General features: G+C 42.1%; 7 protein-coding genes across 15 annotated transcripts in view; all 7 read left to right on the forward strand.

Moving 5' to 3' along the window:
* The window catches only part of LOC137875492 (protocadherin gamma-A11-like), a 262,793-nt gene that overhangs the window by 114,726 nt on the left and 124,766 nt on the right, over positions 1–23,301 (forward strand). The window lies entirely within an intron of this gene.
* On the forward strand, positions 3,793–6,362 carry LOC137875778 (protocadherin gamma-A7-like). Its single transcript, XM_068715287.1, has 2 exons — positions 3,793–4,266; positions 5,554–6,362. The coding sequence occupies exons 1-2, from the start codon at positions 3,909–3,911 to the stop codon at positions 6,360–6,362; spliced, it is 1,167 nt and encodes a 388-aa protein (XP_068571388.1). The 5' UTR covers positions 3,793–3,908.
* On the forward strand, positions 6,972–9,546 carry LOC137875779 (protocadherin gamma-A7-like). The gene is made up of 2 exons (XM_068715288.1): positions 6,972–7,450; positions 8,738–9,546. The coding sequence occupies exons 1-2, from the start codon at positions 7,093–7,095 to the stop codon at positions 9,544–9,546; spliced, it is 1,167 nt and encodes a 388-aa protein (XP_068571389.1). The 5' UTR covers positions 6,972–7,092.
* On the forward strand, positions 10,275–12,725 carry LOC137875780 (protocadherin gamma-A7-like). Its single transcript, XM_068715289.1, has 2 exons — positions 10,275–10,629; positions 11,917–12,725. Exons 1-2 carry the CDS (start codon positions 10,275–10,277, stop codon positions 12,723–12,725), a joined length of 1,164 nt encoding a protein of 387 aa, XP_068571390.1.
* On the forward strand, positions 13,184–15,894 carry LOC137875781 (protocadherin gamma-A7-like). The gene is made up of 2 exons (XM_068715290.1): positions 13,184–13,798; positions 15,086–15,894. Exons 1-2 carry the CDS (start codon positions 13,441–13,443, stop codon positions 15,892–15,894), a joined length of 1,167 nt encoding a protein of 388 aa, XP_068571391.1. The 5' UTR covers positions 13,184–13,440.
* On the forward strand, positions 16,516–19,066 carry LOC137875783 (protocadherin gamma-A7-like). The gene is made up of 2 exons (XM_068715291.1): positions 16,516–16,970; positions 18,258–19,066. The coding sequence occupies exons 1-2, from the start codon at positions 16,616–16,618 to the stop codon at positions 19,064–19,066; spliced, it is 1,164 nt and encodes a 387-aa protein (XP_068571392.1). The 5' UTR covers positions 16,516–16,615.
* On the forward strand, positions 20,556–22,957 carry LOC137875784 (protocadherin gamma-A5-like). The gene has a single exon (XM_068715292.1). The coding sequence runs from the start codon at positions 20,636–20,638 to the stop codon at positions 22,955–22,957; it is 2,322 nt and encodes a 773-aa protein (XP_068571393.1). The 5' UTR covers positions 20,556–20,635.

Here is a 23,301-nt window from a genome sequence, read left to right on the forward strand (position 1 = left end):
GCAGTGTGAGTGATATCCGGTGTCTCTTAATTTGTATTATTTCGTGATTGTTGAAAGCAGTTGTTTTCATCTGAGTTAAATGTGTTTACTGACAGGAAGACGTTCCCCTTTCACTGTTCATATCCAGCAGAGATTTACAAAATAACTTGAATTATATTTCCTTGCGCTTCCCGAGTAACGATAACATTGTTGTTGTATTAAGTTTTTGTTAATATGTGTGACGTTCATAGCAATGCTCTATACACTGGTACTTTTTTAGAGTCATTTAGAAACGGATTCAAACTAAAACTCATGGTAAAATTATGTTATAGTTTGATGTTCTTGATCTTTTGCAGAATATTGTGCTGACATTTATTCGTCGACTATTTTAATTATCCACCAATTACTTTTATCACCCACTTGATATTTTCAAGAACAATTGTTTGTTGCATGGTGGTACAGATTTTGGACTCTAAGCGACGCTGTTGGTCAATCCAACGTATTCTGCAAAACATTACCACACAGTCTCCTCCCTTTGGTTTATGAGAGAAAAAGAGGCCGTGTGCATTATGTGGGCTGACATTTGAGGAAAACAGACTCACGTTAATTCATATCTACATCCAGAGACGATTGGGAAGTCGACTTCATATTTCATTCGATGTGCATTCAGTGTTTATTTTTTTTTCAGAATACGTCTCGTGCTTGGATCGTTGAAGCTTATTTTGATATTTTTGTTTTGCAATGGCATGTGGAATAGCGCCCCACTCCCGGTGCGTGAAATGGTGCTTTGGCTGCGAACACTATTGGAAGCTTCTGTTGTTCTGTTTCTATCTCAACCATTTGGTCAGCGGACATATCCGATATTCAATCCCGGAGGAGATGAAGAAAGGCTCCCTAATCGGTAATGTAGCTCAGGACCTTGGTTTGGATCTGAAAAGGCTCCGTTCTGGTCGGGCCCGTATCGTGACCGGAGACAGCATCCAGTACACCGAGCTGAAGACAGACAAAGGGATTTTAGTGGTGAAAGAGAGAATAGACCGGGAGCAGCTTTGCGGAGATGTAACGCCGTGTAGTTTCAGCTTCGAGGTGATTTTAGAAAACCCAATGGAGTTACATCAAATAACTGTTGAAATAACAGACATAAATGATCATTCTCCCACGTTCAAAAGAGACATCATCCATTTTGAAATAAGCGAATCAGCTAATACTGGCGCTCGTTTTTCATTGACGAGTGCAGAAGACCCAGATGTGGGCGTCAATGGACTCAGAGAATATTTTCTTACCGAGAATGAGAATTTTATTTTGAAACAAAACTCTAATGCAGATGGAAAGAAATACGCAGAGATGGTGCTTCAGAAGCCATTAGACAGAGAGACGAACCCTAATCTGTCTCTAAAGCTAATAGCTGTAGACGGTGGAGCTCCGCAGAGATCTGGTACAGTAAATATAGATATAAATGTTCTTGATGCCAATGATAATGCTCCTCTATTCAATCAATCTGTGTACAAAGCTACAGTCATGGAAAACTCGCCTAGAGATACTTACGTTACCACTGTTAATGCGAGTGACGCAGATTTTGGGTCAAATAATATCGTAACATATTATTTTTCGGATCTCAACAGTGGTATCAACAATTTGTTTGTGATTGATGAAAAAACTGGCGTCATTTCAATAACAGGTTCTGTTGATTATGAAAAAGACAAAAAGTACGAACTTAGAATTGATGCAAAAGATCAGGGAGGTTTGACAGATTCAAGCAAAGTCGTAATTGAAGTAACTGATGTAAATGACAACGCCCCTACGATTAATGTGATGTCATTCACTAGTCCTGTGTCAGAAGACTCTCCTCCTGGTACAACTATTGGCATTATAAACGTGAAAGACCTCGATTCAGCTGATAACGGAAAAGTAAACTGTAGAATAAAACAAAATGCACCTTTCAAGATTAAATCTAATTTAAGAAATTACTATACTTTGGTAACAGATACTGCATTAGATCGTGAAACTGTTTCAGAGTTTAACATCACTGTTGTTGCAACAGATGCAGGAATGCCTCCTCTCTCAACTAAAAGAACCTTTTATTTAAAGGTCTCTGATGTGAACGATAATGCTCCACTATTTTCAGAAAGTCTTTACAATGCGTTTATTGCAGAGAATAACTCTCCAGGGGTTTCCCTTCATACTGTTAGGGCTAAAGATCCTGATGAAAACCAGAACGCCCGTGTATCTTATATTCTGGAAGATACTTATATCGGTGGGTCTCGACTTTCTGAATATATTTCTATAAATGCAGAAACTGGAGTGTTACACGCGGTGCGCTCATTTGATTATGAGCAAATCAAACAGCTGCTTTTTGTCGTCAAAGCGCAGGATGGAGGCTCCCCTCCACTCAGTAGCAACGTGACTGTGAAAGTAATGATCCAGGACCAGAACGACAACCCTCCTCAGGTTCTGTACCCAGTCCAGACTGGAGGCTCTCTGGTGGCTGAAATGGTGCCTCGTTCAGCAGATGTGGGCTATCTGGTCACTAAAGTGGTGGCTGTTGATGTGGACTCTGGACAGAATGCCTGGCTCTCCTATAAACTGCAGAAAGCCACAGACAGGGCGCTGTTTGAAGTGGGCTTACAGAATGGAGAAATAAGAACTATCCGCCAAGTCACTGATAAAGATGCTGTGAAACAAAGACTGACTGTGATAGTGGAGGACAACGGGCAGCCCTCTCGTTCAGCTACAGTCATTGTTAACGTGGCGGTGGCGGACAGCTTCCCTGAAGTGCTGTCTGAGTTCACTGACTTTACACAAGACAAGGAGTACAATGACAACCTGACTTTCTACTTAGTGTTGGCTTTGGCTGTAGTTTCCTTCCTCTTCATCACGTGTTTAGTGGTTATCATATCAGTGAAGATCTACAGATGGAGACAGTCTCGCGTCATGTATCACTCCAATCTCCCTGTGATTCCGTATTATCCACCACGTTACTCAGACACTTTGGGGACAGGGACTCACCAACACGTGTACAACTACGAGGTGTGCAGGACGACTGACTCCAGAAAGAGTGACTGTAAGTTCGGCATAGCCGGTAGTCAGAACGTGCTGATAATGGACCCCAGTTCTACAGGAACGATGCAGCGGATACAGAGTGAGAAGAGCATCCTGGATGAACCAGACTCTCCTTTAGAGGTGAGGAAAATTACTCAATGTGTTTACTCCTAAATATATTGCTTCTCTGAGCTTAACTGAAATTGCAATAGATTGTTACAGTTTAAAGGAACACAAGGTTGTTTTCAGGACCACTGTGTGGACAGCTCCTGTTTTTTCTGAAAGTGCTTTCTCTCTCGACCACTTTCCACTTCGCTCATTACTTCTACAGAAAAATATTACCTTTTTTTTTAAATGCTACTATTACCACTGCCAATAATAATAATATTGATTATAACAACATCAACAATTATATTACAAATCAATATTACCTTGAAAATCACAATAGTAGTATAAACACATCCTGTTTGGCAAGTTTAAAAATTTATGCAAATATACATTTACCTGCATAATTTGTTACATGCAATGGTTGTTATTTTCAAAGTCGTTAGCCATGATATTACAGAGATCATTACTCATCTTTAATCTTTGTATACAACATTTGAAGTGTCACTTATATTGTACACTTCACAAACATTACCTTGGATGGGCTCTGAGCGCCGCTGTTGATACATCACTGACTAACAGTCAAAGCAGTGCAGCGGTCCACCCCTTTCATTCCGTTCAGTGTTCCACTGCTCAGAGAGAAGACGGTCTGGCTCCTGATGGTTTCAAATGTAGCATTACTCGAGGACTTTCTCTGCTGAAGATACCTTTACCTTTTTTCATTGAGGATTTAAGTACATCAGTTTTGCATCGAAAGGGATTACTGTGTCTGTGGCTTTGGATTCATGATGGCTCGTTTTTGGATAACCGATCTCAGAGGCCGAGGACAAGCACTGTTTGTCATTCTTTGTCTTTTTAAGCTGAGCTCAGTCACTGGACAAGCTCGCTATTCCGTACCGGAGGAGCAGGCTGAGGGGTCTTTTGTTGGAAACATCGCTAGAGATTTAGGTTTGGATGTGACGAGGCTCATATCAGGTAAAGCTCGTATTATTACAAAAGGAAGCCGACAGTACGTTGATTTAAACCGAGACAAAGGCACCCTTGTGATTAAAGAGCGAATCGACCGAGAAGAGCTGTGTAGAAAGACGACGCCCTGTAGCTTCAGTTTCGAGGTCATTTTAGAAAATCCAATCCAGCTTTATCGGGTAACCGTGGAGGTGATAGACATAAACGATAACAGTCCGTCGTTCCCAAAAGATGAAATCAGTTTGAAAATCGTTGAAAGTGTTCCATCAAATACTCGTTTCTCACTAGAGAGTGCAGACGACCCCGATGTTGGAATTAACGACATTCAAAAATACATTCTCAAACCTTCAGATCATTTCAAATTAGAAGTACAGAGCCAGCCTGATGGAGGGAAATTCATCGAAGTGGTTTTACAAAACCCGTTAGACCGAGAAAAAGAGGAGACTCACACACTCGTGCTGATTGCTTCAGATGGAGGGGAACCACACAGATCAGGGACAGTACGTATTCATATCACTGTGCTAGATGCTAACGATAATGCTCCAGTGTGTAGTCAGCCTGTTTATAAAGCAGAAGTAAAGGAAAATTCTCCAGAAGGAACAGTAGTAACCACTGTGAGTGCAAATGACGCAGATAAAGGAGTCAATGGTGATGTAACATTTTCCATAGCACATGTCACCAGAGAAGCGAAGCAGCTTTTTGAAATAAATGTTAAAACTGGAGAGATTAAAGTTGCAGGTAAACTAGATTTTGAAAATGCTAAGACTTATCAATTAAATGTTAAGGCTAGTGATCATGGAGGATTTTCAGATACGTGCAAAGTTATAATTCAAATAAGTGACGAGAATGACAACGTCCCTACAATACAGCTGATGTCATTTTCTAACTCGATATCCGAGGATTCTCCTCCAGGTACAACTATAGCTGTTATTAACGTTGATGACGAAGACTCTGATGGTAACGGTGTTGTGAAATGCTCCATTAACTCTGACATGCCTTTCAAAATCGAGTCTTCATTAACAGGATATTATACTATCGTAACCGAAGACTTCTTAGACAGAGAAAGTATTCCTGAGTATAACATCACGATAACCGTCTCTGACCAAGGCTCCCCGCCTCTGACTAGCAGGAAACACATCAATGTAAAAGTGTCTGACGTAAATGACAACCCTCCCAAATTTGACCAATCACAATATAGTAAGACTGTACCAGAGAACAACTCTCCTGGGTTCTCTGTGTTCACTCTCAGTGCTAGTGATGCAGACTGGGGACAAAACGCTCGGGTTTCTTACTTCCTGGAGGAGAAAGAGATTAATGGGGCAGCTGTGTCTTCGTTGGTGTCAGTAAATTCAGAAAGTGGTGTCATTCACGCAGTGAGGTCGTTTGATTATGAGCAAATCAAGTGGTTTGAATTTAACGTAACTGCTCGTGATGCTGGATCCCCTCCTCTGAGTTCGGTGGCTACAGTTAGAATAATAGTCCAAGACCAGAACGACAACCCTCCTCAGGTTCTGTACCCAGTCCAGACTGGAGGCTCTCTGGTGGCTGAAATGGTGCCTCGTTCAGCAGATGTGGGCTATCTGGTCACTAAAGTGGTGGCTGTTGATGTGGACTCTGGACAGAATGCCTGGCTCTCCTATAAACTGCAGAAAGCCACAGACAGGGCGCTGTTTGAAGTGGGCTTACAGAATGGAGAAATAAGAACTATCCGCCAAGTCACTGATAAAGATGCTGTGAAACAAAGACTGACTGTGATAGTGGAGGACAACGGGCAGCCCTCTCGTTCAGCTACAGTCATTGTTAACGTGGCGGTGGCGGACAGCTTCCCTGAAGTGCTGTCTGAGTTCACTGACTTTACACAAGACAAGGAGTACAATGACAACCTGACTTTCTACTTAGTGTTGGCTTTGGCTGTAGTGTCCTTCCTCTTCATCACGTGTTTAGTGGTTATTATATCAGTGAAGATCTACAGATGGAGACAGTCTCGCGTCATGTATCACTCCAATCTCCCTGTGATTCCGTATTATCCACCACGTTACTCAGACACTTTGGGGACAGGGACTCTCCAACACGTGTACAACTACGAGGTGTGCAGGACGACTGACTCCAGAAAGAGTGACTGTAAGTTCGGCATAGCCGGTAGTCAGAACGTGCTGATAATGGACCCCAGTTCTACAGGAACGATGCAGCGGATACAGAGAGAGAAGAGCATCCTGGATGAACCAGACTCTCCTTTAGAGGTGAGGAACAATACTCAATGTGTTTACTCCTAAATATAATGCTTCTCTGAGCTTAACTGAAATTGCAAAAGCTTGTTGCAGTTTAAAGGAACACAAAGTTGTTTTCAGGACCACTGTGTGGACAGCTCCTGTTTTTTTTCTGAAAGTACTTACTGTCTACAACTTTCCACTTCCCTAATTACTTCTATGCAAAAATACTACCGGTTTTTTTAATACAACTATTACCACTGCCAATAATAATAATAATTATAATAATTTTAACAACACAAATTATAATAAAATTTAAGATAACATTGAAAATCGTAATAGTAATAGTAATAGTATTGTAAAACCCTTCTGTTGGGATAGTTTCTCAATCGTTGCAGGTATACATATACCTGCATAATTTATTCCATAAAATTATTGTTATTTTTAAATTCATTAGCCATGATATTACAGACATCAATATTTATCTTTAGTTTATGAATACAACATTTGAAGTCTCACTAGTATTGTACACTTCACAAACATTACCTTGGATGGGCTCTGAGCGCCGCTGTTGATACATCACTGACTAACAGTCAAAGCAGTGCAGCGGTCCACCCCTTTCATTCTGTTCAGTGTTCCACTGCTTAGAGAGAAGACGGTCTGGCTCCTGATCGTTTGAAATTTTGCATTTCTCGAGGACTTTCTCTGTTGAAGATACCTTTACCTTTTTTCGTTGAGGATTTAAGTGCATCAGTTTTGCATCGAAAGGGATTACTGTGTCTGTGGCTTTGGATTCATGATGGCTCGTTTTTGGATAACCGATCTCAGAGGCCGAGGACAAGCACTGTTTGTCATTCTTTGTCTTTTTAAGCTGAGCTCAGTCACTGGACAAGCTCGCTATTCCGTACCGGAGGAGCAGGCTGAGGGGTCTTTTGTTGGAAACATCGCTAGAGATTTAGGTTTGGATGTGGCGAGGCTTATATCAGGTAAAGCTCGTATTATTACAAAAGGAAGCCGACAGTACGTTGATTTAAACCGAGACAAAGGCAGCCTTGTGATTAAAGAGCGAATCGACCGAGAAGAGCTGTGTAGAAAGACGACGCCCTGTAGCTTCAGTTTCGAGGTCATTTTAGAAAATCCAATCCAGCTTTATCGGGTAACCGTGGAGGTGATAGACATAAACGATAACAGTCCGTCGTTCCCAAAGAATGAAATCAGTTTGAAAATCGTTGAAAGTGTAGCATCAAATACTCGCTTCTCACTAGAGAGTGCAGACGACCCCGATGTTGGAATTAACGACATTCAAAAATACATGCTCAAACCTTCAGATCATTTCAAATTAGAAGTACAAAGCCAACCTGATGGAGGGAAATTCATCGAAATGGTTTTACAAAACCCGTTAGACCGAGAGAAAGAGGAGACTCACACACTCGTGCTGATTGCTTCAGATGGAGGGGAATCACACAGATCAGGGACAGTACGTATTCATATCACTGTGCTAGATGCTAACGATAATGCTCCAGTGTGTAGTCAGCCTGTTTATAAAGCAGAAGTCAAGGAGAATTCTCCAGAAGGAACAGTAGTAACCACTGTGAGTGCAAATGACGCAGATAAAGGACACTATGGTGATGTAACATTTTCCATAGCACATGTCACCAGAGAAGCGAAGCAGCTTTTTGAAATAAATGTTAAAACTGGAGAGATTAAAGTTGCAGGTAAACTAGATTTTGAAAATTCTAAGACTTATCAATTAAATGTTAAGGCTAGTGATCATGGAGGATATTCAGATACATGCAAAGTTATAATTCAAATAAGTGACGAGAATGACAACGTCCCTACAATACAGCTGATGTCATTTTCTAACTCGATATCCGAGGATTCTCCTCCAGGTACAACTATAGCTGTTATTAACGTTGATGACGAAGACTCTGATGGTAACGGTGTTGTGAAATGCTCCATTAACTCTGACATGCCTTTCAAAATCGAGTCTTCATTAACAGGATATTATACTATCGTAACCGAAGACTTCTTAGACAGAGAAAGTATTCCTGAGTATAACATCACGATAACCGTCTCTGACCAAGGCTCCCCGCCTCTGACTAGCAGGAAACACATCAATGTAAAAGTGTCTGACGTCAATGACAACCCTCCCAAATTTGACCAATCAGAATATAGTAAGACTGTACCAGAGAACAACTCTCCTGGGTTCTCTGTGTTCACTCTCAGTGCTAGTGATGCAGACTGGGGACAAAACGCTCGGGTTTCTTACTTCCTGGAGGAGAAAGAGGTTAATGGGGCAGCTGTGTCTTCGTTAGTGTCAGTAAATTCAGAAAGTGGTGTCATTCACGCAGTGAGGTCGTTTGATTATGAGCAAATCAAGTGGTTTGAATTTAACGTAACTGCTCGTGATGCTGGATCCCCTCCCCTGAGTTCGGTGGCTACAGTTAGAATAATAGTCCAAGACCAGAACGACAACCCTCCTCAGGTTCTGTACCCAGTCCAGACTGGAGGCTCTCTGGTGGCTGAAATGGTGCCTCGTTCAGCAGATGTGGGCTATCTGGTCACTAAAGTGGTGGCTGTTGATGTGGACTCTGGACAGAATGCCTGGCTCTCCTATAAACTGCAGAAAGCCACAGACAGGGCGCTGTTTGAAGTGGGCTTACAGAATGGAGAAATAAGAACTATCCGCCAAGTCACTGATAAAGATGCTGTGAAACAAAGACTGACTGTTATAGTGGAGGACAACGGGCAGCCCTCTCGTTCAGCTACAGTCATTGTTAACGTGGCGGTGGCGGACAGCTTCCCTGAAGTGCTGTCTGAGTTCACTGACTTTACACAAGACAAGGAGTACAATGACAACCTGACTTTCTACTTAGTGTTGGCTTTAGCTGTAGTTTCCTTCCTCTTCATCACGTGTTTAGTGGTTATTATATCAGTGAAGATCTACAGATGGAGACAGTCTCGCGTCATGTATCACTCCAATCTCCCTGTGATTCCGTATTATCCACCACGTTACTCAGACACTTTGGGGACAGGGACTCTCCAACACGTGTACAACTACGAGGTGTGCAGGACGACTGACTCCAGAAAGAGTGACTGTAAGTTCGGCATAGCCGGTAGTCAGAACGTGCTGATAATGGACCCCAGTTCTACAGGAACGATGCAGCGGATACAGAGTGAGAAGAGCATCCTGGATGAACCAGACTCTCCTTTAGAGGTGAGGAACAATACTCAACGTGTTTACTCCTAAATGTATTGCTTCTCTGAGCTTAACTGAAATTGCAAAAGCTTGTTGTAGTTTAAAGGAACACAAGGTTGTTTTCAGGACCACTGTGTGGACAGCTCCTGTTTTTTTCTGAAAGTGCTTTCTCTCTTGAAAACTTTCCACTTCCCTCATTACTTCTATACAGAAATACTACCTTTTTTTTAAATACAACTAATACCACTGTCAAAATTAATAATATTTATAATAATTTTAACAACAAACATTATGATGAAAATTAAAATAACATTGAAAATCATAATAGTAATAGTAGTATAAAACCCTTCTGTTGGGCAAGTTTCTCTATAGTTGCACATTTACATTTACATGCATTATTTATTCCATAAAATGACTGTTATTTTTAAATTCATCAGCCATGATATTAAAGACATCAACATTTATCTTTAGTTTTTGAATACAACATTTGAAGTGTCACTTATATTGTACACTTCACAAACATTACCTTGGATGGGCTCTGAGCGCCGCTGTTGATACATCACTGACTAACAGTCAAAGCAGTGCAGCGGTCCACCCCTTTCATTCCGTTCAGTGTTCCACTGCTTAGAGAGAAGACGGTCTGGCTCCTGATCGTTTGAAATGTAACATTTCTCGAGGACTTTCTCTGTTGAAGATACCTTTACCCTTTTTCGTTGAGGATTTAAGTACATCAGTTTTGCATCGAAAGGGATTACTGTGTCTGTGGCTTTCGATTCATGATGGCTCGTTTTTGGATAACCGATCTCAGAGGCCGAGGACAAGCACTGTTTGTCATTCTTTGTCTTTTTAAGCTGAGCTCAGTCACTGGACAAGCTCGCTATTCCGTACCGGAGGAGCAGGCTGAGGGGTCTTTTGTTGGAAACATCGCTAGAGATTTAGGTTTGGATTTGGCGAGGCTCATATCAGGTAAAGCTCGTATTATTACAAAAGGAAGCCGACAGTACGTTGATTTAAACCGAGACAAAGGCACTCTTGTGATTAAAGAGCGAATCGACCGAGAAGAGCTGTGTGGAAAGACGACGCCCTGTAGCTTCAGTTTCGAAGTCATTTTAGAAAATCCAATCCAGCTTTATCGGGTAACCGTGGAGGTGATAGACATAAACGATAACAGCCCGTCGTTCCCAAAGGATGAAATCAGTTTGAAAATTGTTGAAAGTGTTGCAGCGGGGACTCGCTTCTCTCTTGTGAGTGCAGACGACCCCGATGTTGGAATTAATGATATTCAAAAATACATGCTCAAACCTTCAGATCATTTCAAATTGGAAGTACAGAGTCGGAGTCATGGAGGAACGTTGATCGAAATGGTTTTACAAAACCCGTTAGACCGAGAGAAAGAGGAGACTCACACACTCGTGCTGATTGCTTCAGATGGAGGGGAACCACACAGATCAGGGACAGTACGTATTCATATCACTGTGCTAGATGCTAACGATAATGCTCCAGTGTGTAGTCAGCCTGTTTATAAAGCAGAAGTCAAGGAAAATTCTCCAGAAGGAACAGTAGTAACCACTGTGAGTGCAAATGACGCAGATAAAGGACACTATGGTGATGTAACATTTTCCATAGCACATGTCACCAGAGAAGCGAAGCAGCTTTTTGAAGTAAATGTTAAAACTGGAGAGATTAAAGTTGCAGGTAAACTAGATTTTGAAAGATCTAAGACTCATCAATTAAATGTTCAGGCTAGTGATCATGGAGGATATTCAGATACATGTAACGTTATCATTCAAATAATTGACGAGAATGACAACGTCCCTACAATACAGCTGATGTCATTTTCTAACTCGATATCCGAGGATTCTCCTCCAGGTACAACTATAGCTGTTATTAACGTTGATGACGAAGACTCTGATGGTAACGGTGTTGTCAAATGCTCCATTAACTCTGACATGCCTTTCAGAATCGAGTCTTCATTAACAGGATATTATACTATCGTAACCGAAGACTTCTTAGACAGAGAAAGTATTCCTGAGTATAACATCACGATAACCGTCTCTGACCAAGGCTCCCCGCCTCTGACTAGCAGGAAACACATCAATGTAAAAGTGTCTGACGTCAATGACAATCCTCCCAAATTTGACCAATCAGAATATAGTAAGACTGTACCAGAGAACAACTCTCCTGGGTTCTCTGTGTTCACTCTCAGTGCTAGTGATGCAGACTGGGGACAAAACGCTCGGGTTTCTTACTTCCTGGAGGAGAAAGAGATTAATGGGGCAGCTGTGTCTTCGTTAGTGTCAGTAAATTCAGAAAGTGGTGTCATTCACGCAGTGAGGTCGTTTGATTATGAGCAAATCAAGTGGTTTGAATTCAACGTAACTGCTCGTGACGCTGGATCCCCTCCTCTGAGTTCGGTGGCTACAGTTAGAATAATAGTCCAAGACCAGAACGACAACCCTCCTCAGGTTCTGTACCCAGTCCAGACTGGAGGCTCTCTGGTGGCTGAAATGGTGCCTCGTTCAGCAGATGTGGGCTATCTGGTCACTAAAGTGGTGGCTGTTGATGTGGACTCTGGACAGAATGCCTGGCTCTCCTATAAACTGCAGAAAGCCACAGACAGGGCGCTGTTTGAAGTGGGCTTACAGAATGGAGAAATAAGAACTATCCGCCAAGTCACTGATAAAGATGCTGTGAAACAAAGACTGACTGTTATAGTGGAGGACAACGGGCAGCCCTCTCGTTCAGCTACAGTCATTGTTAACGTGGCGGTGGCGGACAGCTTCCCTGAAGTGCTGTCTGAGTTCACTGACTTTACACAAGACAAGGAGTACAATGACAACCTGACTTTCTACTTAGTGTTGGCTTTGGCTGTAGTGTCCTTCCTCTTCATCACGTGTTTAGTGGTTATTATATCAGTGAAGATCTACAGATGGAGACAGTCTCGCGTCATGTATCACTCCAATCTCCCTGTGATTCCGTATTATCCACCACGTTACTCAGACACTTTGGGGACAGGGACTCTCCAACACGTGTACAACTACGAGGTGTGCAGGACGACTGACTCCAGAAAGAGTGACTGTAAGTTCGGCATAGCCGGTAGTCAGAACGTGCTGATAATGGACCCCAGTTCTACAGGAACGATGCAGCGGATACAGAGTGAGAAGAGCATCCTGGATGAACCAGACTCTCCTTTAGAGGTGAGGAACAATACTCAACGCGTTTACTACTAAATATAATGCTTATCTGAGCTTAACTGAAATTGCAAAAGCTTGTTACAGTTTAAAGGAACACAAGGTTGTTTTCAGGACCACTGTGTGGACAGCTCCTGTTTTTCTGTTAGTGCTTTCTCTCTTGAAAACTTTCCACTTCCCTCATTACGTCTACAGAAAAATACTACCTTTTTTTTTAAATGCTACTATTACCACTGCCAATAGTAATAATATTGATTATAACAACATCAACAATTATAATACAAATCAATATTACATTGAAAATCACAATAGTAGTATAAACACATCCTGTTTGGCAAGTTTCTCAATATTTGCACATATACATTTACTTGCATAATTTGTTACATGCAATGGACGTTATTTTCAATGTCGTTAGTCATGATATTACAGAGATCGTTGCTCATCTTTAATCTTTGTATACAACATTTGAAGTGTCACTAATATTGTACACTTCACAAACATTACCTTGGATGGGCTCTGAGCGCCGCTGTTGATACATCACTGACTAACAGTCAAAGCAGTGCAGCGGTCCACCCCTTTCATTCCGTTCAGTGTTCCACTGCTCAGAGAGAAGACGGTCTGGCTCCTGATGGTTTCAAATGTAGCATTACTCGAGGACTTTCTCTGTTGAAGATACCTTTACCTTTTTTTATTGAGGATTTAATTACATCCGTTTTGCATCGAAAGGGATTACTGTGTCTGTGGCTTTGGATTCATGATGGCTCGTTTTTGGATAACCGATCTCAGAGGCCGAGGACAAGCACTGTTTGTCATTCTTTGTCTTTTTAAGCTGAGCTCAGTCACTGGACAAGCTCGCTATTCCGTACCGGAGGAGCAGGCTGAGGGGTCTTTTGTTGGAAACATCGCTAGAGATTTAGGTTTGGATGTGGCGAGGCTCATATCAGGTAAAGCTCGTATTATTACAAAAGGAAGCCGACAGTACGTTGATTTAAACCGAGACAAAGGCACCCTTGTGATTAAAGAGCGAATCGACCGAGAAGAGCTGTGTGGAAAGACGACGCCCTGTAGCTTCAGTTTCGAGGTCATTTTAGAAAATCCAATCCAGCTTTATCGGGTAACCGTGGAGGTGATAGACATAAACGATAACAGTCCGTCGTTCCCAAAAGATGAAATCAGTTTGAAAATTGTTGAAAATGCTGCAGCAGGGACTCGTTTCTCACTAGAGAGTGCAGACGACCCCGATGTTGGAATTAACGACATTCAAAAATACATTCTCAAACCTTCAGATCATTTCAAATTAGAAGTACAGAGCCAGCCTGATGGATTGAAATTTATTGAAATGGTTTTACAAAACCCGTTAGACCGAGAGAAAGAGGAGACTCACACACTCGTGCTGATTGCTTCAGATGGAGGGGAATCACACAGATCAGGGACAGTACGTATTCATATCACTGTGCTAGATGCTAACGATAATGCTCCAGTGTGTAGTCAGCCTGTTTATAAAGCAGAAGTCAAGGAGAACTCTCCAGAAGGAACAGTAGTAACCACTGTGAGTGCAAATGACGCAGATAAAGGAGTCAATGGTGATGTAACGTTTTCATTAGCACATGTCACCAGAGAAGCGAAGCAGCTTTTTGAAGTGAATGTTAAAACTGGAGAGATTAAAGTTTCAGGTAAACTAGATTTTGAAAAATCAAAGACTTATCAATTAAACGTTAAGGCTAGTGACCAGGGAGGATTTTCAGATACATGTAAAGTTATAATTCAAATAAGTGACGAGAATGACAACGTCCCTACAATACAGCTGATGTCATTTTCTAACTCGATATCCGAGGATTCTCCTCCAGGTACAACTATAGCTGTTATTAACGTTGATGACGAAGACTCTGATGGTAACGGTGTTGTCAAATGTTCCATTAACTCTGACATGCCTTTCAAAATCGAGTCTTCATTAACAGGATATTATACTATCGTAACCGAAGACTTCTTAGACAGAGAAAGTATTCCTGAGTATAACATCACGATAACCGTCTCTGACCAAGGCTCCCCGCCTCTGACTAGCAGGAAAGACATCAATGTAAAAGTGTCTGACGTCAATGACAACCCTCCCAAATTTGACCAATCACAATATAGTAAGACTGTACCAGAGAACAACTCTCCTGGGTTCTCTGTGTTCACTCTCAGTGCTAGTGATGCAGACTGGGGACAAAACGCTCGGGTTTCTTACTTCCTGGAGGAGAAAGAGGTTAATGGGGCAGCTGTGTCTTCGTTGGTGTCAGTAAATTCAGAAAGTGGTGTCATTCACGCAGTGAGGTCGTTTGATTATGAGCAAATTAAGTGGTTTGAATTCAACGTAACTGCTCGTGATGCTGGATCCCCTCCACTGAGTTCGTTGGCTACAGTTACAATAATAGTCCAAGACCAGAACGACAACCCTCCTCAGGTTCTGTACCCAGTCCAGACTGGAGGCTCTCTGGTGGCTGAAATGGTGCCTCGTTCAGCAGATGTGGGCTATCTGGTCACTAAAGTGGTGGCTGTTGATGTGGACTCTGGACAGAATGCCTGGCTCTCCTATAAACTGCAGAAAGCCACAGACAGGGCGCTGTTTGAAGTGGGCTTACAGAATGGAGAAATAAGAACTATCCGCCAAGTCACTGATAAAGATGCTGTGAAACAAAGACTGACTGTTATAGTGGAGGACAACGGGCAGCCCTCTCGTTCAGCTACAGTCATTGTTAACGTGGCGGTGGCGGACAGCTTCCCTGAAGTGCTGTCTGAGTTCACTGACTTTACACAAGACAAGGAGTACAATGACAACCTGACTTTCTACTTAGTGTTGGCTTTGGCTGTAGTGTCCTTCCTCTTCATCACGTGTTTAGTGGTTATTATATCAGTGAAGATCTACAGATGGAGACAGTCTCGCGTCATGTATCACTCCAATCTCCCTGTGATTCCGTATTATCCACCACGTTACTCAGACACTTTGGGGACAGGGACTCTCCAACACGTGTACAACTACGAGGTGTGCAGGACGACTGACTCCAGAAAGAGTGACTGTAAGTTCGGCATAGCCGGTAGTCAGAACGTGCTGATAATGGACCCCAGTTCTACAGGAACGATGCAGCGGATACAGAGTGAGAAGAGCATCCTGGATGAACCAGACTCTCCTTTAGAGGTGAGGAACGATACTCAACGTGTTTACTACTAAATATAATGCTTATCTGAGCTTAACTGAAATTGCAAAAGCTTGTTACAGTTTAAAGGAACACAAGGTTGTTTTCAGGACCACTGTGTGGACAGCTCCTGTTTTTTTTCTGAAAGTGCTTTCTGTCTACAACTTTCCACTTCCCTCATTACTTCTATGCAAAAAAATACCGTTTTTTTTAAATACAACTATTACCACTGCCAATAATAATAATAATTATAATAATTTTAACAACACAAATTATAATAAAATGTAAGATAACATTGAAAATCGTAATAGTATTGTAAAACCCTTCTGTTGGGATAGTTTCTTAATCGTTGCACGTATACATATACCTGCATAATTTATTCCATAAAATTATTGTTATTTTTAAATTCATTAGCCATGATATTACATACATCAATATCTATCTTTAGTTTTTGAATACAACATTTGAAGTGTCACTAATATTGTACACTTCACAAACATTACCTTGGATGGGCTCTGAGCGCCGCTGTTGATACATCACTGACTAACAGTCAAAGCAGTGCAGCGGTCCACCCCTTTCATTCCGTTCTGTGTTCCACTGCTCAGAGAGAAGACGGTCTGGCTCCTGATGGTTTCAAATGTAGCATTTCTCGAGGACTTTCTCTGTTGAAGATACCTTTACCTTTTTTTGTTGAGGATTTAAGTACATCAGTTTTGCATCGAAAGGGATTACTGTGTCTGTGGCTTTGGATTCATAATGGCTCGTATGTGGATAACCGATCTCAGAGGCCGAGGACAAGCACTGTTTGTCATTCTTTGTCTTTTTAAGCTGAGCTCAGTCACTGGACAAGCTCGCTATTCCGTACCGGAGGAGCAGGCTGAGGGGTCTTTTGTTGGAAACATCGCTAGAGATTTAGGTTTGGATGTGGCGAGGCTCATATCAGGTAAAGCTCGTATTATTACAAAAGGAAGCCGACAGTACGTTGATTTAAACCGAGACAAAGGCACCCTTGTCATTAAAAAGCGAATCGACCGAGAAGAGCTGTGTGGAAAGACAACGCCCTGTAGCTTCAGTTTCGAGGTCATTTTAGAAAATCCAATCCAGCTTTATCGGGTAACCGTGGAGGTGATAGACATAAACGATAACAGCCCGTCGTTCCCAAAAGATGAAATCAGTTTAAATATTGTTGAAAATGCTGCAGCGGGGACTCGTTTCTCACTAGAGAGTGCAGACGACCCCGATGTTGGAATTAACGACATTCAAAAATACATTCTCAAACCTTCAGATCATTTCAAATTGGAAGTACAGAGTCGGACTCATGGAGGAACGTTGATCGAAATGGTTTTACAAAACCCGTTAGACCGAGAGAAAGAGGAGATTCACACACTCGTGCTGATTGCTTCAGATGGAGGGGAACCACACAGATCAGGGACAGTACGTATTCATATCACTGTGCTAGATGCTAACGATAATGCTCCAGTGTGTAGTCAGCCTGTTTATAAAGCAGAAGTCAAGGAGAACTCTCCAGAAGGAACAGTAGTAACCACTGTGAGTGCAAATGACGCAGATAAAGGACACTATGGTGATGTAACATTTTCCATAGCACATGTCACCAGAGAAGCGAAGCAGCTTTTTGAAGTAAATGTTAAAACTGGAGAGATTAAAGTTTCAGGTAAACTAGATTTTGAAAAATCAAAGACTTATCAATTAAACGTTAAGGCTAGTGATCATGGAGGATATTCTGATACATGTAACGTTATAATTCAAATAATTGACGAGAATGACAACGTCCCTACAATACAGCTGATGTCATTTTCTAACTCGATATCCGAGGATTCTCCTCCAGGTACAACTATAGCTGTTATTAACGTTGATGACGAAGACTCTGATGGTAACGGTGTTGTCAAATGCTCCATTAACTCTGACATGCCTTTCAGAATCGAGTCTTCATTAACAGGATATTATACTATCGTAACCGAAGACTTCTTAGACAGAGAAAGTATTCCTGAGTATAACATCACGATAACCGTCTCTGACCAAGGCTCCCCGCCTCTGACTAGCAGGAAACACATCAATGTAAAAGTGTCTGACGTCAATGACAACCCTCCCAAATTTGACCAATCACAATATAGTAAGACTGTACCAGAGAACAACTCTCCTGGGTTCTCTGTGTTCACTCTCAGTGCTAGTGATGCAGACTGGGGACAAAACGCTCGGGTTTCTTACTTCCTGGAGGAGAAAGAGATTAATGGGGCAGCTGTGTCTTCGTTAGTGTCAGTAAATTCAGAAAGTGGTGTCATTCACGCAGTGAGGTCGTTTGATTATGAGCAAATCAAGTGGTTTGAATTTAACGTAACTGCTCGTGATGCTGGATCCCCTCCCCTGAGTTCGGTGGCTACAGTTAGAATAATAGTCCAAGACCAGAACGACAACCCTCCTCAGGTTCTGTACCCAGTCCAGACTGGAGGCTCTCTGGTGGCTGAAATGGTGCCTCGTTCAGCAGATGTGGGCTATCTGGTCACTAAAGTGGTGGCTGTTGATGTGGACTCTGGACAGAATGCCTGGCTCTCCTATAAACTGCAGAAAGCCACAGACAGGGCGCTGTTTGAAGTGGGCTTACAGAATGGAGAAATAAGAACTATCCGCCAAGTCACTGATAAAGATGCTGTGAAACAAAGACTGACTGTTATAGTGGAGGACAACGGGCAGCCCTCTCGTTCAGCTACAGTCATTGTTAACGTGGCGGTGGCGGACAGCTTCCCTGAAGTGCTGTCTGAGTTCACTGACTTTACACAAGACAAGGAGTACAATGACAACCTGACTTTCTACTTAGTGTTGGCTTTGGCTGTAGTTTCCTTCCTCTTCATCACGTGTTTAGTGGTTATCATATCAGTGAAGATCTACAGATGGAGACAGTCTCGCGTCATGTATCACTCCAATCTCCCTGTGATTCCGTATTATCCACCACGTTACTCAGACACTTTGGGGACAGGGACTCTCCAACACGTGTACAACTACGAGGTGTGCAGGACGACTGACTCCAGAAAGAGTGACTGCAAGTTCGGCATAGCCGGTAGTCAGAACGTGCTGATAATGGACCCCAGTTCTACAGGAACGATGCAGCGGATACAGAGTGAGAAGAGCATCCTGGATGAACCAGACTCTCCTTTAGAGGTGAGGAACGATACTCAACGTGTTTACTCCTAAATATATTTGTCACGGAGGGAACTCTTGATAAGGACTCGGACGCAGGTGTTAAGGTTCAACTGACGATCTTTTATTTTCAACAAAAAAGGCTCAGGGAAATCCCTGGAAACAAAACCTCTTTTAGCGAGGCAGGAAAACAAACTAACAAAGCAGAACTAAAAACTCCGATTTAACTCAAAGGGCAGTAAAGTTAAAACGGCAAAAGCCAAACCAAAAATCACTTCGCAAGGAAGGTATAATACTACAAATAAAAAAAGCTCTGATTCAACTCAAAGAGCTGGATGATCAAAATGGCAAAATGCAAAACAAGGTCGCTCTTACAGAGGAAACAAGAAACGAGAAACAAGAACGGGATAGATAATACTAAGGCTTGGACTTGCTGATAGCATGAGGCGGGTGTGCAAGGCAAAAGGACATGACACACTGGCACAGGACAAGGGCAGACGCAGACTATAAGTACACATGAGGGAAGTGGGGGAACAGGTGGAGACAATCAAGAATCAGGGAAGACAATCAGACTGGTGACACATGAGGAAGGGCAAGGAACCTGAAACGAGAGGAGAGTTAATTTCCAAAATAAAACAGGAAGTCACAAAACAAACGTGGAGACAGGACAAAAACCCAACTTGACATACAGGTGTGACAATATTGCTTATTTGAGATTAACTGAAATTCCAATAGCTTGTTACAGTATAAAGGAAAACACGGTTATTTTCAGCACCAACAGTGATGGACAGCTCCTCCCAGTGTTGAGTTACTGGTTTGAGTCAGGGAAATGCACACCCTAAAAAGTTGATACACGTTACCATCTTTTAAAGTTTCTTGTCCTGCATTTAGTTTTTTTTCGGTTTTAATGATAAAATCTTTGGACTTTTTGCTTCCAGATCGTTTTTTTCTCTTTTTTTATTTCGTTGTGAAGGGAAATAATTACGATGAAATAGTACATCGTAAATTTTTCCACTAATCATGTCTTTTGGCAGTATGCATTTTGCTCTCCCTCTTTTTTTTTCCTGTCACTTAAAACCGTAAACTACATTTTGCATGTCTTATTTTCAATTTGAATCAAACATATAAATGCACACTTTAAATTGAATATAACTTCTAAAAACATACAACCTTAGCTGGCTCATACACACTCTGAACTGATTATTCAAAGAGTTTTTCCCTGTCTTTAGTGACATCACTTGTTATTTTCATCTTCGACTCTAAGGGCCGCTGTTGGTCTTTAAAACACATGTGAAGCGTTTGAAATGCAGCTACAGCTCCAGTACTTATCCTGGTGTACCGCGGAGAGAAGCGCTTTCGGTCTTCATTTTCACAAATGATTTGTATAGGCTTCTAATGTATACGTTGTCACACTGTGGATCATAAACACTTCGACAAAAGGACTATACGGGGTGCTAGACCCGCTTTTTGCGTTCTATTTTTCTGTGGAGTTTGTTGGATTGCTTCTGGAATATGCCTTTTATCAACAGTGAATCCACGATTTCATGGCAAGTATGGGCCTTCATCCTTGTTTTTCTCATTGATGCGACAGTCAGTCAGATCCGTTACTCTGTACCGGAGGAGATGAGAAAGGGCTCTTTTGTCGGAAATGTGGCCGAAGATTTAGGCATCGACGCTAAAAGACTGATGACAGGCGGTGCCCGAATTGTGAGCGGCGATAGCAGCGAGTATATTAGGCTGGATGCAGACAAAGGGATTCTTGTCGTGGGAGAAAGAATAGATAGAGAGCAGCTCTGCGGGCAGTCAGCGCCCTGCAGCTTGAATTTTGAAATGATTATGATGAATCCAATGCAACTTCATAGCGTTGTAGTGGAAGTGTTGGATGTTAATGATAATGCGCCCGTGTTTCATGAGAAAGAAGTGCGTGTAGACATACTAGAATCTGCTCTCCCAGGAACCGAAATATTACAAGAGAGTGCCACCGACCCGGATGTTGGCATCAACGCTTTACACAGTTATAGTTTACACCCAACAACACATTTTAATATTAAGGTCTTGTCCAGCCCAAATGGTCATAAATATGCGCAGTTGTATCTTTCTACTGCTTTAGACCGCGAGAAAGAGGACAAGATGCTTCTCACGCTAACTGCTGTGGACGGTGGTGAACCACAAAGATCAGGAACACTTAAAATCCATGTAACTGTCCGGGACACAAATGACAACGCTCCGATTTTTACTCAATCAATTTTCAAGGCGTCTGTTAAAGAAAATGTTCCAAAAGGAACCTTAGTGGTGTGCTTGAGCGCCACCGATGCAGATGAAGGGATGAATGGCCGTGTCACATACCACTTTAATCGCATGTCTAGTAATGTTGCTGAACTATTTCATCTGGATGAAAACAGCGGCGATTTAACTGTTAACGGTATGATTGATTATGAGGAGAATAAAATATATGAGATTGGTGTACAAGCAAAAGACCAAGGTGGACAAAGCACATCAACAAATGTTATAATTGAGGTGACGGATGTAAACGACAATGCACCTGTAATAACAGTGACCTCGTTCTCTAGTGCCATCGCTGAGGATTCTCCCAGTGGAACTACTGTGGCTATCATAAACATCAAAGATCTAGATTCAGGCAAAAATGGCAAAGTAGACTGCTCAGTTAACGGCAATATCCCGTTTGCAATCCACTCATCTCTAAAGAATTATTATACTTTAGTAACAAACGGTGTCCTTGACAGAGAGCGTAATCCTAATTACAATATCACTTTCACGGCTATGGATGAAGGTAGCCCACTACTGTCGACTAACAAGACAATAACACTTCGGGTGTCTGACGTAAATGATAACGCCCCCATGTTTGAACAGAGTTATTATGAAGCTAATGTCATAGAGAATAACGCCCCAGGACTATCTGTGTTTTCCGTTAAAGCACACGACTCTGACTCGGGGCAAAACGCACGGGTGTCTTACCTGCTTATTGATACTCAGATAAACGGTAACCCAATATCCACTTACATATCTGTTAACGCAGAAAGTGGAGTTATACAGGCAGTTCGATCATTTGACTATGAGCAAATTAAAACTCTAAACATTTTCGTGAAAGGACAGGATGGAGGTTCCCCGCCTTTAAGCAGCAATACCACAGTTACAATAAATATTCAAGACCAGAACGACAACCCTCCTCAGGTTCTGTACCCAGTCCAGACTGGAGGCTCTCTGGTGGCTGAAATGGTGCCTCGTTCAGCAGATGTGGGCTATCTGGTCACTAAAGTGGTGGCTGTTGATGTGGACTCTGGACAGAATGCCTGGCTCTCCTATAAACTGCAGAAAGCCACAGACAGGGCACTGTTTGAAGTGGGCTTACAGAATGGAGAAATAAGAACTATCCGCCAAGTCACTGATAAAGATGCTGTGAAACAAAGACTGACTGTGATAGTGGAGGACAACGGGCAGCCCTCTCGTTCAGCTACAGTCATTGTTAACGTGGCGGTGGCGGACAGCTTCCCTGAAGTGCTGTCTGAGTTCACTGACTTTACACAAGACAAGGAGTACAATGACAACCTGACTTTCTACTTAGTGTTGGCTTTGGCTGTAGTTTCCTTCCTCTTCATCACGTGTTTAGTGGTTATTATATCAGTGAAGATCTACAGATGGAGACAGTCTCGCGTCATGTATCACTCCAATCTCCCTGTGATTCCATATTATCCACCACGTTACTCAGACACGTTGGGGACAGGGACTCTCCAACACGTGTACAACTACGAGGTGTGCAGGACGACTGACTCCAGAAAGAGTGACTGTAAGTTCGGCATAGCCGGTAGTCAGAACGTGCTGATAATGGACCCCAGTTCTACAGGAACGATGCAGCGGATACAGAGTGAGAAGAGCATCCTGGATGAACCAGACTCTCCTCTAGAGGTGAGGTATTTGACATATTGATCTTCACATGTTATTATGTAAGTCTTTTTTCATTGGTCTTACCAAAGAGTGGATGCCCTTTGGTCTCATATGTGTCCATTAACTCATTAGCATTTGCACAATCAGTACTCGACATTTCATGTGACTAAAGGCTAAATGTCCTTTGTGAATTGCTGCTTAATTCATTATGGAGCAGGAGTTTAGTGTTGAATTTAAATGCGAGTACTTAATATCATCGTTCACCAGAATTGATTTAGATATGTTTTCAGGTATTCACGGCTTTATAGCAATTAGTCAAATGCAGATCCAACTATTATAATGTTGCCGTTGTAATTATTTTACACCAGAGTTATTGGCCAGTTCTT

The sequence above is a fragment of the Cebidichthys violaceus genome, unplaced genomic scaffold, assembly GCF_023349555.1.
Source record: "Cebidichthys violaceus isolate CVI_PGR_0920_01 unplaced genomic scaffold, fCebVio1.0.p SCAF_2, whole genome shotgun sequence".
In the NCBI taxonomy this organism is placed as follows: domain Eukaryota; kingdom Metazoa; phylum Chordata; class Actinopteri; order Perciformes; family Stichaeidae; genus Cebidichthys; species Cebidichthys violaceus.